This window comes from Adiantum capillus-veneris, chromosome 7 (assembly GCF_014529385.1).
Source record: "Adiantum capillus-veneris isolate H3 chromosome 7, ASM1452938v2, whole genome shotgun sequence".
Classification (NCBI taxonomy): Eukaryota; Viridiplantae; Streptophyta; class Polypodiopsida; order Polypodiales; family Pteridaceae; genus Adiantum; species Adiantum capillus-veneris.
In genome coordinates this window covers 33015783-33029260 of record NC_140937.1, presented here as the reverse complement: position 1 = coordinate 33029260, position 13478 = coordinate 33015783, and the positions used below count along the sequence as shown (strand labels likewise).

At 45.4% G+C, this 13478-nt stretch overlaps 1 protein-coding gene across 8 annotated transcripts in view; it reads left to right on the top strand.

The window, feature by feature from the left end:
• Positions 1-1375: 1375 nt before the first annotated feature.
• The window catches only part of LOC147453654 (intermediate cleaving peptidase 55, mitochondrial-like), a 169049-nt gene continuing 156946 nt past the window's right edge, over positions 1376-13478 (top strand). For 6 of the 8 annotated variants that reach the window (XM_086515773.1, XM_086515772.1, XM_086515776.1 and 3 more), the window contains exon 1: positions 12253-12437. In XM_086515773.1, coding sequence (XP_086371899.1) covers positions 12351-12437 — 87 coding nt within the window. In that variant the 5' untranslated portion in view covers positions 12253-12350. Of the gene's footprint in view, positions 1572-12252; positions 12438-13478 lie in introns of those variants that run through there. The other 2 variants (XM_086515771.1, XM_086515770.1) reach the window with 2 other exon arrangements.

The following is a 13478-nucleotide window of genomic DNA, read 5'->3' as shown; positions in this document are numbered from 1 at the left end:
AAGGACTCTAGGGGGGCTCAATTTTTGGGAGCTTTTTGATCCGAGGGTTGCAATTCAAAGGGCATCCCAAAGCGGGCGTATGCAACCGGATTGTAAAAAGAGAGATCAAGAATCTAAAGTTGTATCATCTGTCAGTTGACAACATCTCTTGAGTCTTGATTCTATGCTTCTTACTGCTTTAACAATTAATAGTGTCCTTATTTACAGTCTTTTCTCTTAAACTCTCTCTAATCACCAATATTACCTGTATCAAACTTTAATTAAGTCTATTTGCCCTCCTCTATCCTAGTTTGAACATTAGCTAAGATCTTGTCTACAGCCAAAGGCTCGGTGCTTTCCCGGTCAACCCTGGAGAACCGTGCTCTCCGACATCGTACATACTTCTTTTCTCATAGTTAGACAATTCAACTTATGTACTGCAATACTCGATGCACTCTGTACATGTTTATTGCATTCCTAGGTGGTTGATGTCAATCTACATATTTCCTTCTTTGGCAATGCATCTAGGCCATTGTTCTCCTCTGCATAACCGTTCTGTATCACGAAGACAATTCTTTATCCCAACGTTTTTCTCCTCATATATGTTTTGCACCAGGTTCTGTGATCGACAGCCAAGACCCTCCCACTATGACAACATGTAACTCTCTCTCTCTCTCTCTCTCTCTCTCTCTCTCTCTCTCACTCAGGTTCTACAAGAAATAAGGAAAAAATGACTACACTTGATTCATAGTAAGTTGGGTACCTCAAAGATTGGTCCCTCGTCTAGAGACTAAATGGCCAACAATATACCAGGCTGAATGGAAATCTACAAATAAACTACCAAAGTAGGTTAAAGAGTAGAGTTTAAGCATGCTGATTAAGCTGGAACCCTTTGCTCGATTTAATTATCCCCTATATTAGCCTTTTGTCGTATAGTGAGCCCTGTGGGACACAACTTGCTTCTTCCCAATGGTCATCAAGTCCCAATCTAAGCCATTGCTGTTGCCTTCAACTCATCTGCGCGTGTTTTAGAACAAAAGCTGAGGCGATAGAAATCACAACCAACCAAGTAACCAACTGCGCTCCAAAATCTATCAGGACATGTACGGTAGAGAGCAGTGCCTTAGTCTCACTACTCAAACAACTGTAGATAAAGCCGTGAAGTTGGACCATTTTAGAGACAATCATAGAGGTAATCAATCATCATATATGTTTAATAAATAAACATGCAATTCTTTTTTAAAAATTCGCCAATGCACTTTGTACTTGTTTACTTCAGTCTTAAATGCTTGATGTCAATCTGCATATGTCGTTCTATAGCAACGCCCACTAAGCAAGACTAGTTATTTCGTACAGAAATTGAAGCTACTTAAGTCGCTTAGGTAGCTTCAATTTCCACTTAGTACCACGCCACACCTAAATCTTTTTCCCTAGGCTGGCCGGGGGCGCTCCTACAGGACATAAATCTTGATTAAACCCCAGCGCTTGCTTGCATAATAGCAGCAATGCTGGCCGTGGTAGCAAGGCTGCGGAGAGCGCATGCTACTCTCCGACGGTTCTCCTCCTATGCAAGCAACGGTTCCCAGCTGGAGGTACGCGAGAGAGAGAGAGAGAGAGAGAGAGAGAGAGAGAGAGGATTGCTGTTGCGCTTAGTTGTGATTACGCTTTTTTTCGGAGTTATCTAAATCCTCGACAAGGATTCTCTCTGTAATAATTCACTCAAAAGGCACTGAGAGAGATAGCTTGCATCAGGATAAGTAACGCGTAGTTTTGAAAGATGCAAATCCGGCGACTCCATATGTTTGCCTGCTGCCCTGACAAGGACTCTCCAACAGCTTTTTATAATTTCCATTGTTACAGCTTGGGGCCTTCAAAAGGCTCGTTGCATGCATATGATGAGGGGCAATCTGGTTGGAGCCCCTCCATGCTTTGTCGCTCCTTTGAGACACATCTATTGATTCTTCTAGGACACTCGGTAGTGACATTCAACTTCTCAGTTCATTGGGGCAGACATCGATATTGTTTTTTTTTTTGGTATCATTGCAAGGTGTTTAGAGAAGTCCTCTCCTCTTTGTAGAGTGGTATATTTTGAGTTGGACATGTCTCACTTTACCACAATGTGGCTACATATGGAATTTATGCTAAAAAATACAGCCCTCTCGTTTTTCAGTCGAGAAATAGATAGATCGATTTTATTATCATCCTTGGAGGTCAAATGTGACCTATGGGACCAAAGAGGCATGTGATGTACTATGGGTGGGGCTAATAAGGGACTCTCGATGCTCAAGGATCGTGGTGGTGAGAATTGCAATGGAGAGCAAAGTATGTAGCTTTAGGTCATGGATGAAATGTGAGGGAAGCAAGTTTGGATGTGAGCAAAAGCTGAGCTTTCGTGTTGTGTGGTACTCAAGACTTTCGAACTTGTAGTGAGCGTAATGTGCATAGTCAATGGCCATTGCCCCAATGCGTGTCTCGCATTGAAGGTCGTGGGAGCTAACCAAATGATTGCGTTAGTGCATATGACCAACAAGGGGATAGGCTCAAGCATACAAGAGAATTACGTCTTTCGGTGAAAAACATGGTGTTGTAGTTGGTGTGTAATGTCTGAGGAACCGTTGGCACCATCTCAGTTTTGGACAGACCCATTGCTGCTTTAACAGCCATCGTAGCCGGCTTGCTGCTCAGCGTCTGCACCGTACCTTGTGTGTTGCCAGTATGGCACTGTGCCCAACTGTTAACCTGGCCGTCAGCTCTCTTGCTGCTTTGGCAGCCCAGCCCAGCAGCCCCCCAGCCCCCCTCTCACTCCTTCTATTTCCCATCACCCCCCCCTCCCCCCTCTCCCCCTTCAAGGAAACGATCCTTCCATTAGTTAATAAAAGTGCCCAGAGAACAAAACCACCTGTGCGAGAGAGGGCTACATCAGAAACATGGGGAGACTCTCCCAGTGAGAAAATAAAGTATGTACAATGAGGGCTAGATCACGAGATGCGAGGAGGAAAGAGCCACACTGGTGGCCGGTAGTGCCATCTAGACACGCCCTAAACCATGGTGAAGAAAGGCCCTGGGTGCGACAGTCGCAAGAAAACCTCTGGGTGCTCCTGCATACGGTCGTGAAGTCTCTCGAATTGACCTCTGAATGTATAGCTCCAGCCAAATGTGATGAACAATCCCTGCTGGTGGGATAGAGCGAGCCTCGAAGATGCAAAAGCAGCTGACCCGCTAGATGAACTAGAGTGTCAGGCTCCCAACCCCACTCTCTATCGTTGCACCACTCTTGGGGGATGAGCTCTGTAGCAAGCCAAAGTGTAGGTCGCCCCCCCTGAATCACTATCTTCTTGCTGGTGGAAGCCAACTCAAAATGGAGCGCAGGGCCTGTGAGAGTGGACCAAGTGGACCAGGATGCAACACCCCAAGTGTACTGTCTGGTTGTGGAGAGGGCTCGCATCAGCTGAAGAACCCGAAGCCAAACCTGGTGTGCAATGGGGCAGTCCCACAAACAGTGACGCTGACTCTCCAAAGGATGGCCTAAGGCTGCACATGTTGCCGAGAAGCGGTTGTGTACCAACCAACTCCCAACTGCTGTAGCTCTGTGTGCAACTAGCCAATGAAACGTAGTTACTTGCCTTGGCTGCATGCTATCCCACAACCGCTCCCAAAAGCCTGACAAGAACTCGGCTGTGAGACCCTTCTTTTGCCAGTGGAGTGTTGCAGCTAGGTGAGCCTCGCTCCGTGTTGCCAGTATGTGTCGCCCCAAGCAAGCTGTGTACTGGAAAAAAGGAGTCCTTGGGTGATCTACTGAAGAGAAAGGATCTCGCCAGAACCACTCTCCCGGGTCCCACTGCACTCGTACCAGAGGGCAACTGTCCAAAGCTCAAAGCCTCCAATGTCCTAACTCTAGATCTACTGGGTCGAGCCTCGAAGATGCAAAAGCAGTTGGCCCGCCAGATGAACGAGAGTGTCAAGCTCCCAACACCACTCTCTATCATTGCACCACTCTTGGGGGATGAGCTCTGTAGCAAGCTAAAGTGAAGGTCGCCCCCCCTGAATCACTATCTTCTTGCTGGTGGAAGCCAACTCAAAATGGAGCGCAGGGCCCGAGAGTGGACCAGGCTGCAACACCCCAAGTGTACTGTCTGGCTATGGAGGGCTCGCATCATCTGAAGAACCCGAAGCCAAACCTGGTGTGCAATGGGGCAGTCCCACAAACAGTGACATTGACTCTCCAAAGGATGGCCTAAGGCTGCACATGTTGCCGAGAAGCCGTTGTGTACCAACCAACCCCCAACAATTGTAGCTCTGTGTGCAACTAGCAAGTGAAACATAGTAACTGTTGCTAATTGGACCATTTTCTTATTTTTAATGATTAATCTCTTTTTTAGGATATTTTATTGTGTGCACTAGGAACTGTCAAAAGATTGTAGTTACAAGAACTGCCATCAAGAACGGACAACTCTGATGTGTCATTTGATGGGTGACGGTAAACATCGCGAAGGAGTTTCCGTAAGTTTGGTGGAAAGGGCCGGGTTACGAGTGCCCCTGATGCGTCACATGATGGGTGACGGGTGCATCAGTAAGGGGGCATCCCGTAGGCTAAGGAGGAAATCCGAACTGAGTAAGAAAATACGCGTAAGAACGCAAGCACAAGAATAAAGATGGGTTCAATGAAGCTTTTTACGAAAAGCAGGAACCGTCGGGAGAGGACAGATGTTTTCCCGCGAGGAGTCTGTGTCTGCATTGCATCTGTGTCGTGTCCTGCACCCGAGGACGCCTGGAATGTGTTTGTGTAGCATTGTTTTCATTAACTAAGTGAGTTTTTAAAGTTTGAACAGGTTCACACTTTATTTTATTAAGTGGCCGGTCACTATTAAGTGACCAGCCCTTTATTAATAAAATAAAGCAAGGCTCTAAAAATCCAGCGCTAAAAACCTACGCATGGGCTGAAATTTGCGATCTCTCTCTCTCTCTCTCTCTCTCTCCTCTCTCTAGAAAGTGCCAGAATCAGCGATTCTTCTCTCTCCTCTCTCTCTAGGAGCGCCAGGTTCTGCTTTTTCGGCCCCTATTCCCGCCAGGTGCAAGGGCCTATAAAAGGGTAGCCAGCGTTCCAGTTTCCACATGCCGGGAGCAGCAGAAAGTGCTAGCGCTGGGATTCTGGAGTAGAGGCTGGCGACAGAAATTGCAAGTGTTCGTGTGACGACTGAGTACGGAGGTCGATTCTCTGAGCAAGGAGCGACAGGTATAAGGTGTTGATACGCATTGAGAATTGTTGCTTTGTGTGGGTTGTTTTGCAGGAATCTCCATTCTTACGGGAAAGCCCTTCACGGGAAGTACGGCTTTACGCCTAAGTCCCTTGTGGGAAAGTATGGCTTCGCGCCTAAGTCCGTTACGGGAAGGAACGGCCTTGTGCCCAAGCCCTTTTACGGGAAAGCACGACCTTCGGGTCTAAGGTTATAGAACAGAGGGTTTTCCTCGGGTTCTCGTCCTTGTATAAGAATTCTCCCTGAATAAAGAATACTCTTAACGGGGGGGGACCAGCCCATCTTCTGGTCCCCAATACTGTGTCGATCTTCTCCCTTCTCTCCCTTTTGCAAAGTATTTTATTTTTCAGATTTCTAAGTGCTTGTGTACTCTTCCGTCTTGTGATAGTGGTATCAGAGCTCGGACTCCTCTCTTTCTGTGCAAATAAGGACGATTCCGGGAAGAACGGGAAGAACCATGTCGGGCCAAGGGAGAAGCGTTGAAGAGGAGCTTCAACAAGTGCAAGCTCAGCTTGCGGATTTGCAAAAAATCTTACTGTTGCCAGACGTCCAAAAGCTCTTGGGCGGAATGAAGAAAACGAATGGAACTGATGCAGCCAAGCATCCAGACAACACTGTTGGCGTGAGACCACAGGAGGAAAGAGAAGAAGAACGTGCCGAGGTGCACAAAGGATCTTCGGATCGGAATGAACGGCATACTCCAAGGAAAGGCCAGGAAAAAGCGCTCTCTTTGTTAGACGAGAGCAAGGACATCTCTATCTCATCTCCATCCTACTCTCCTGATTATACTTCTACTTCTCGATCATCTCGTCAGAAGAAGGAAGCCGCTACTGCTACTGCTACTACCCTACATCAACCTAAAGATAAGCCTCGATTCAAGAAGCATGGTCGCAAGTCTCAACATCGCATGAGAGTCTTCAAATTGGGCGACAAGGACATCAAGTTCGAAACCTACAACGGACGGAGAGACATCTCCAAAGCATTGTCCTTCATCAGACAGTTTGAAGTCGCCTTTACCAATGGGCACTTCATAGAAAAATCCAAATTACGCCATGTGGGGATGCACCTCAAGGAAACGGCAAGTAATTGGTGGTTAGCCAAGATTCTGGAAGGTTCTCAGGCCAGAACTTGGGAGAGCTTCAAATCTGAATTTTATAAACAATTTCTTCCGCCTGCCTTCGAGCAGGACATACGGAAGGAATGGGATTGGCTTGCCCAGAAGGAACATAAAAGAGTAACGACTTATGTGGACAAGTATTGGTCGGTTCTTCTGAAGGTCACTCCCTTCATGAAGATTGCCGACGAGGAAAAGAAAAGAAAGTTCGAAGCGGGTCTCCAACCGCAGCTTCGAAAGAGTATGAAGGTGTATTTGCATGATACTCTTCAGAGGATGATGGAGTCAGCAATCATTGCTGAGGATTTGCACTCAACTGGGAAGCCCAGAAAGATGGAGCATAGCACTTACCGTGCAAGACAAAGAGGGGTCTACGATGACCAAGGGGGCCAAGGAAGAAAACGTCCTCCAACTAGGGACGATGATCATTCTAAGAATCCAGAGGGCACTGGCAAGCGAACTAAGTATCTTTCTCCTACTCAACTTCAAACTTTCAGAGAGGAAGGAAGATGCTTCTACTGTGGCGAGAAAGGACATATGAAACCGGATTGCCCGCTAAAGCAGCAACGGCAAGAACAAGCCTCTACGAGGCAAGAGAAAGCAAGGAAGGAACCCGCACCACCAAGCTCGAACTCAATTCCAGATGTTCAAGGAAACACAGAAACAGAGAAAGGGAAGCGTCAACTTCTGAAGGGCTGGGGGTCTTTGCAACCAGCGAGTACTGATTCTTTATGATCCAGGATCCACGGATAACTTCATCTCCCTGGATACTGCAGAACGTTTGCGCCTTACACCGGCTCAGCTTGGCACACGAGTTACATCCGGATCGGCATTCGAGGGGTTGACAACCAATGCAACTCCCGTGCAAGGACAACTCAATCTTCGGATTGGCGAGTACAAGGACCGCGAATCATTTTTGATGGCACCCATCGAGGGATGTGATATCATCTTGGGTATGCCATGGCACTTCCACATGACACCTATTCCCGATTATGTGGAAAAGACCCTCACTTTTGAACATGGGGGTAAGAAAATAAAGATTCATGCTGATGTAGGAGATTGGCAGTTCCCAATTGTAAGCCATATCTCCATTAAGAAAGAAATGAAGAAGTGTGTTTCTGCTTACTTGATTTTTGCACGTGAGAAGGATAAAACTAGTAGGGACTCTCTCTCTAGTCTGGAAATTAAGCGTCTTCAATTTATTGAAAAGTACAAAGATTGTTTCACGGAAACACTTCCTGATGAACTCCCTTCGGTACGCCCGGAAGATCACCACATAGATCTCATACCGTGTAGCTCGCCTCCCAATCAACCCCCTTATCGGGTAAGTCTTGCTCAGCAAGAGGAAATTCTGAAGCAAGTCAACGAGCTTCTAGAGAAAGGGTTAGTACGGCCCAGTGCTTCACCCTACTGCTCTCCAGTTCTACTGGTGCAGAAGAAAGATGGCACGTTTCGAATGTGCATAGACTATCGGTCTTTAAACAAGATCACAATCAAGAATCGCTTTCCGATCCCTCGGATTGATGATATACTTGATAAGTTGCAGGGTGCAAGTGTCTTTAGTCGCATAGACTTAAAGAGTGGGTATCATTAGATATGGATCGCCCCTGAGGATGTCCATAAGACTGCTTTCCGCACAACCTTTGGACTATATGAATTCTTGGTAATGCCTTTCGGCTTGACCAATGCTCTTGCGACGTTCAATCGCATGATGGACCGCATTTTTAGCCCGTATCGAGCTTTTACGGGAGTATTCTTTGACGACATACTCATCTTCTCTAAGTCAGAAGAGGAACATTGGAAGCACTTGGACTTAGTGTTTCAAGAATTGCGAAAGCATGAGTTGCATGTGAATGCAAAGAAGAGCGAGTTCTTTCTCTCAGAGATACACTATCTCGGCCATATAGTCTCTCACAATCAAGTGAGTATGGATCTTGCGAAGATCAGAGTGGTAGAAGATTGGCCAATTCCCACTACGGTACATGATGTACGTAGCTTTCTAGGATTATGTTCATATTATCGAAGGTTTGTTCGAGGATTTGCTCATGTAGCAGGACCACTTCATGACTTGACAAAGAAGAAGATTCCTTTTAGATGGGGATCGAGACAACAAGGAGCTTTTGATCGGCTGAAGTACTTGCTAAGCCATGGACCTATTTTGATAGTGCCTGACTTAAGGAAACCATTTGAGGTTCACTGCGATGCTTCAGGTGATTGCATCGGATCAGTGTTAAACCAAGAAGGCCATGCAATGGCTTATGAAAGCAGACGACTTAAGGATGCAGAGTTGCATGCATCAATCTACGAAAAGGAACTCACGGCTGTGATTCACGCCTTATCCAACTGGAAACACTATCTTCTAGGAGCGGATTTTGTGATCAAGACTGATCACTAGAGTTTGCAGTATTTTCTTACGCAAAGGAAACTATCTGAGAAGCAGATGAGGTGGGCACACTTTTTGTCTATGTTTCACTTCCAGATCCTTCACACGGCTGGGAGTAAGAATGTGGTCGCGGACGCATTGTCTAGGCGGCCAAGGGTGAACGCTATCACTTCGGTGTATCACCAAGAATTAGAAGCACTACCGGATTCGTATCCGAATGATCCAGATTTCTACACCATTTGGGGAAAGCTACATCGTGGAGAGAATGAGTTTCCCTATTCCATTCGGGATGGTTATCTCTACCACCATCAGGCCATATGTGTGGCGGAACCATTAAGAAAGAAGATCATGGACGAAGCACACGCTTCGCCTTATGCGGGTCATCGGGGTATTCTCCCTACCACCTTAGCAATGGAAAGATATTTCTTTTGGCCTAGCCTTAAAGCAGACATTGATAAGTATGTCAGGGAATGCTTGGTTTGCCAAAAAGTGAAGTATGATCGGCATAAGACGCCTGTGTTGCTACAACCTTTGCCTGTGCCTAACGAACCTTGGGAAAGTATTACCATGGACTTCATCATGGACCTCCCTACAACTCAGACCGGAAATGACTCGATCTGGACCATTGTGGACAGGTTTAGCAAGCAAGCACACTTTATACCAGTCAAGAAAACGATCAAAGCAGACCATATGGCTAGGGTCTTCCTGGCACATATCTTTAAGCATCATGGAATGCCTAAGTCAATTGTGAGTGATCGAGATCCTCGCATGATAGGAAATTTTTGGCGTGCCTTGATGGATAATCTTGGTACGAAGCTGAATTTTTCATCTGCCTACCATCCTCAAACGGACGGGCAAAGTGAGATAGCCAATTCCACAGCATTGGATATGTTAAAAGCTTATGTGTCAGACCGGCAACTGGGAGAAATATTTGCCTCTTGTCGAGTATGCGTATAACCATACCATACACTCATCGACGGGGAAAGCACCTTTTGAGATTCTTTATGGTAAGCCTTTGCTTCCACCCATCCTTTTAACTAAGGATAAGATCTTTGCAGTAGATGAATTTGTTCGGGATTTGGACACCGCCTACGGGCAAGTTAGGAGAGCTATTCTACGCTCTCAGGAAAAGCATAAGAAAGCTGCAGACAAGCACAGGAGGAATCTCGACTTAACAGTCGGACAGCTAGTCTTACTCAAGTTTGAGAAGGCAAGACTTAAGAAACAAGCGTCTCATAAGGGGAAAGTGGTAAAACTTTCTACCCGTTATTATGGGCCGTTTAAGATCACTGAGCGAGTGAATGAGGTCACTTTCCGATTAGAGTTACCGCCTAATTGGAAGATCCATAATGCTTTCCATGTCAGTTTACTCCGACCGTATGTGGGACCGCCTCCAAGCCAGCCTAGTGCTGAGGAACCTCCTGAGGTTGAGGAAACAAAAGAAATACTCCAACCGGAGCAGATAGTAAGTCATCAGGAGCGGCCTCTCATATCCGGAAAGATAACACGGAAGTATTTGGTTAAGTTTAAGAACTATTCGAATCTAGATGCTCAGTGGATGACGCAGGAGGAATTAGCAGCTTATCCCGAGATACTGGAGGTATATGTCCAAGCACTACAGTTGAGGTCAACTGTTTAGAAGCTAGAGGGATGTTGCTAATTGGACTATTTTCTTATTTTTAATGATTAATCTCTTTTTTAGGATATTTTATTGTGTGCACTAGGAATTGTTAAAAGATTGTAGCTACAAGAACTGCCATCAAGAACGGACAACTCTGATGTGTCATTTGATGGGTGACGGTAAACATCACGAAGGAGTTTTCGTAAGTTCGAAGGTGGAATTGGAAGGTCGATTGAGGTGTGGGCCACATGCAAAGCCTGCTAAATTGGGAGTGCCAAGTGGTGGGAGTGCATGGAAAGCTCTAATAAAAAAGGCTTAGTTGTCCACACGAGCAAGAAAACCACATTTTTTCTTTTTTGGGCTTTGGTAAAATTCCTTTTAGGGGGGTTTTTCATGAAGTTGAGGGGCTTCTTTTCTTTGCGTTTTGTTCTTGAGAGCAGGGGGGGAGAGTATCAAAGCGCCAAGAGCACAAAAGGACTCTTCAGTGGGTATGAAAGCGCCAAAAGCACGAAAGGACTCTAGGGTGGCTCAATTTTTGGGAGCTTTTTGATCGGAGGGTTGCAATTCAAAGGGCATCCCAAAGTGGGCGTATGCAACCGGATTGTAAAAAGAGAGATCAAGAATCTAAAGTTGTATCATCTGTCAGTTGACAACATCTCTTGAGTCTTGATTCTATGGTTCTTACTGCTTTAACAATTAATAGTGTCCTTATTTACAGTCTTTTCTCTTAAACTCTCTCTAATCACCAATATTACCTGTATCAAACTTTAATTAAGTCTATTTGCCCTCCTCTATCCTAGTTTGAACATTAGCTAAGATCTTGTCTACAGCCAAAGGCTCGGTGCTTTCCCGGTCAACCCTGGAGAACCGTGCTCTCCGACATCGTACATACTTCTTTTCTCATAGTTAGACAATTCAACTTATGTACTGCAATACTCGATGCACTCTGTACATGTTTATTGCATTCCTAGGTGGTTGATGTCAATCTACATATTTCCTTCTTTGGCAATGCATCTAGGCCATTGTTCTCCTCTGCATAACCGTTCTGTATCACGAAGACAATTCTTTATCCCAACGTTTTTCTCCTCATATATGTTTTGCACCAGGTTCTGTGATCGACAGCCAAGACCCTCCCACTATGACAACATGTAACTCTCTCTCTCTCTCTCTCTCTCTCTCTCTCTCTCTCTCTCTCTCTCAGGTTCTACAAGAAATAAGGAAAAATGACTACACTTGATTCATAGTAAGTTGGGTACCTCAAAGATTGGTCCCTCGTCTAGAGACTAAATGGCCAACAATATACCAGGCTGAATGGAAATCTACAAATAAACTACCAAAGTAGGTTAAAGAGTAGAGTTTAAGCATGCTGATTAAGCTGGAACCCTTTGCTCGATTTAATTATCCCCTATATTAGCCTTTTGTCGTATAGTGAGCCCTGTGGGACACAACTTGCTTCTTCCCAATGGTCATCAAGTCCCAATCTAAGCCATTGCTGTTGCCTTCAACTCATCTGCGCGTGTTTTAGAACAAAAGCTGAGGCGATAGAAATCACAACCAACCAAGTAACCAACTGCGCTCCAAAATCTATCAGGACATGTACGGTAGAGAGCAGTGCCTTAGTCTCACTACTCAAACAACTGTAGATAAAGCCGTGAAGTTGGACCATTTTAGAGACAATCATAGAGGTAATCAATCATCATATATGTTTAATAAATAAACATGCAATTCTTTTTTAAAAATTCGCCAATGCACTTTGTACTTGTTTACTTCAGTCTTAAATGCTTGATGTCAATCTGCGTATGTCGTTCTATAGCAACGCCCACCAAGCAAGACTAGTTATTTCGTACAAAAATTGAAGCTACTTAAGTAGCTTAGGTAGCTTCAATTTCCACTTAGTACCATGCCACACCTAAATCTTTCTGCCTAGGCTGGCCGGGGGCGCTCCTACAGGACATAAATCTTGATTAAACCCCAGCGCTTGCTTGCATAATAGCAGCAATGCTGGCCGTGGTAGCAAGGCTGCGGAGAGCGCATGCTACTCTCCGACAGTTCTCCTCCTATGCAAGCAACGGTTCCCAGCTGGAGGTACGCGCGCGCGCGAGAGAGAGAGAGAGAGAGAGAGAGAGAGAGAGAGAGAGAGAGAGAGAGAGAGAGAGAGAGAGAGAGAGAGAGAGAGAGAGAGAGGATTGCTGTTGCGCTTAGTTGTGATTATGCATTTTTTCGGAGTTATCTAAATCCTCAACAAGGATTCTCTCTGTAATAGTTCACTCAAAAGGCACTGAGAGAGATAGCTTGCATCAGGATAAGTAACGCGTAGTTTTGAAAGATGCAAATCCGGCGACTCCATATGTTTTTGCCTGCTGCCCTGACAAGGACTCTCCAACAGCTTTTTATAATTTCCATTGTTACAGCTTGGGGCCTTCAAAAGGCTCGTTGCATGCATATGATGAGGGGCAATCTGGTTGGAGCCCCTCCATGCTTTGTCGCTCCTTTGAGACACATCTATTGATTCTTCTAGGACACTCGGTAGTGACATTCAACTTCTCAGTTCATTGGGGCAGACATCGATATTGTTTTTTTTTTTTGGTATCATTGCAAGGTGTTTGGAGAAGTGCTCTCCTCTTTGTAGAGTGGTATATTTTGAGTTGGACATGTCTCACTTTACCACAATGTGGCTACATATGGAATTTATGCTAAAAAATACAGCCCTCTCGTTTTTCAGTCGAGAAATAGATAGATCGATTTTATTATCATCCTTGGAGGTCAAATGTGACCTATGGGACCAAAGAGGCATGTGATGTACTATGGGTGGGGCTAATAAGGGACTCTCGATGCTCAAGGATCGTGGTGGTGAGAATTGCAATGGAGAGCAAAGTATGTAGCTTTAGGTCATGGATGAAATGTGAGGGAAGCAAGTTTGGATGTGAGCAAAAGCTGAGCTTTCGTGTTGTGTGGTACTCAAGACTTTCGAACTTGTAGTGAGCGTAATGTGCATAGTCAATGGCCATTGCCCCAATGCGTGTCTCGCATTGAAGGTCGTGGGAGCTAACCAAATGATTGCGTTAGTGCATATGACCAACAAGGGGATAGGCTCAAGCATACAAGAGAATTACGTCTTTCGGTGAA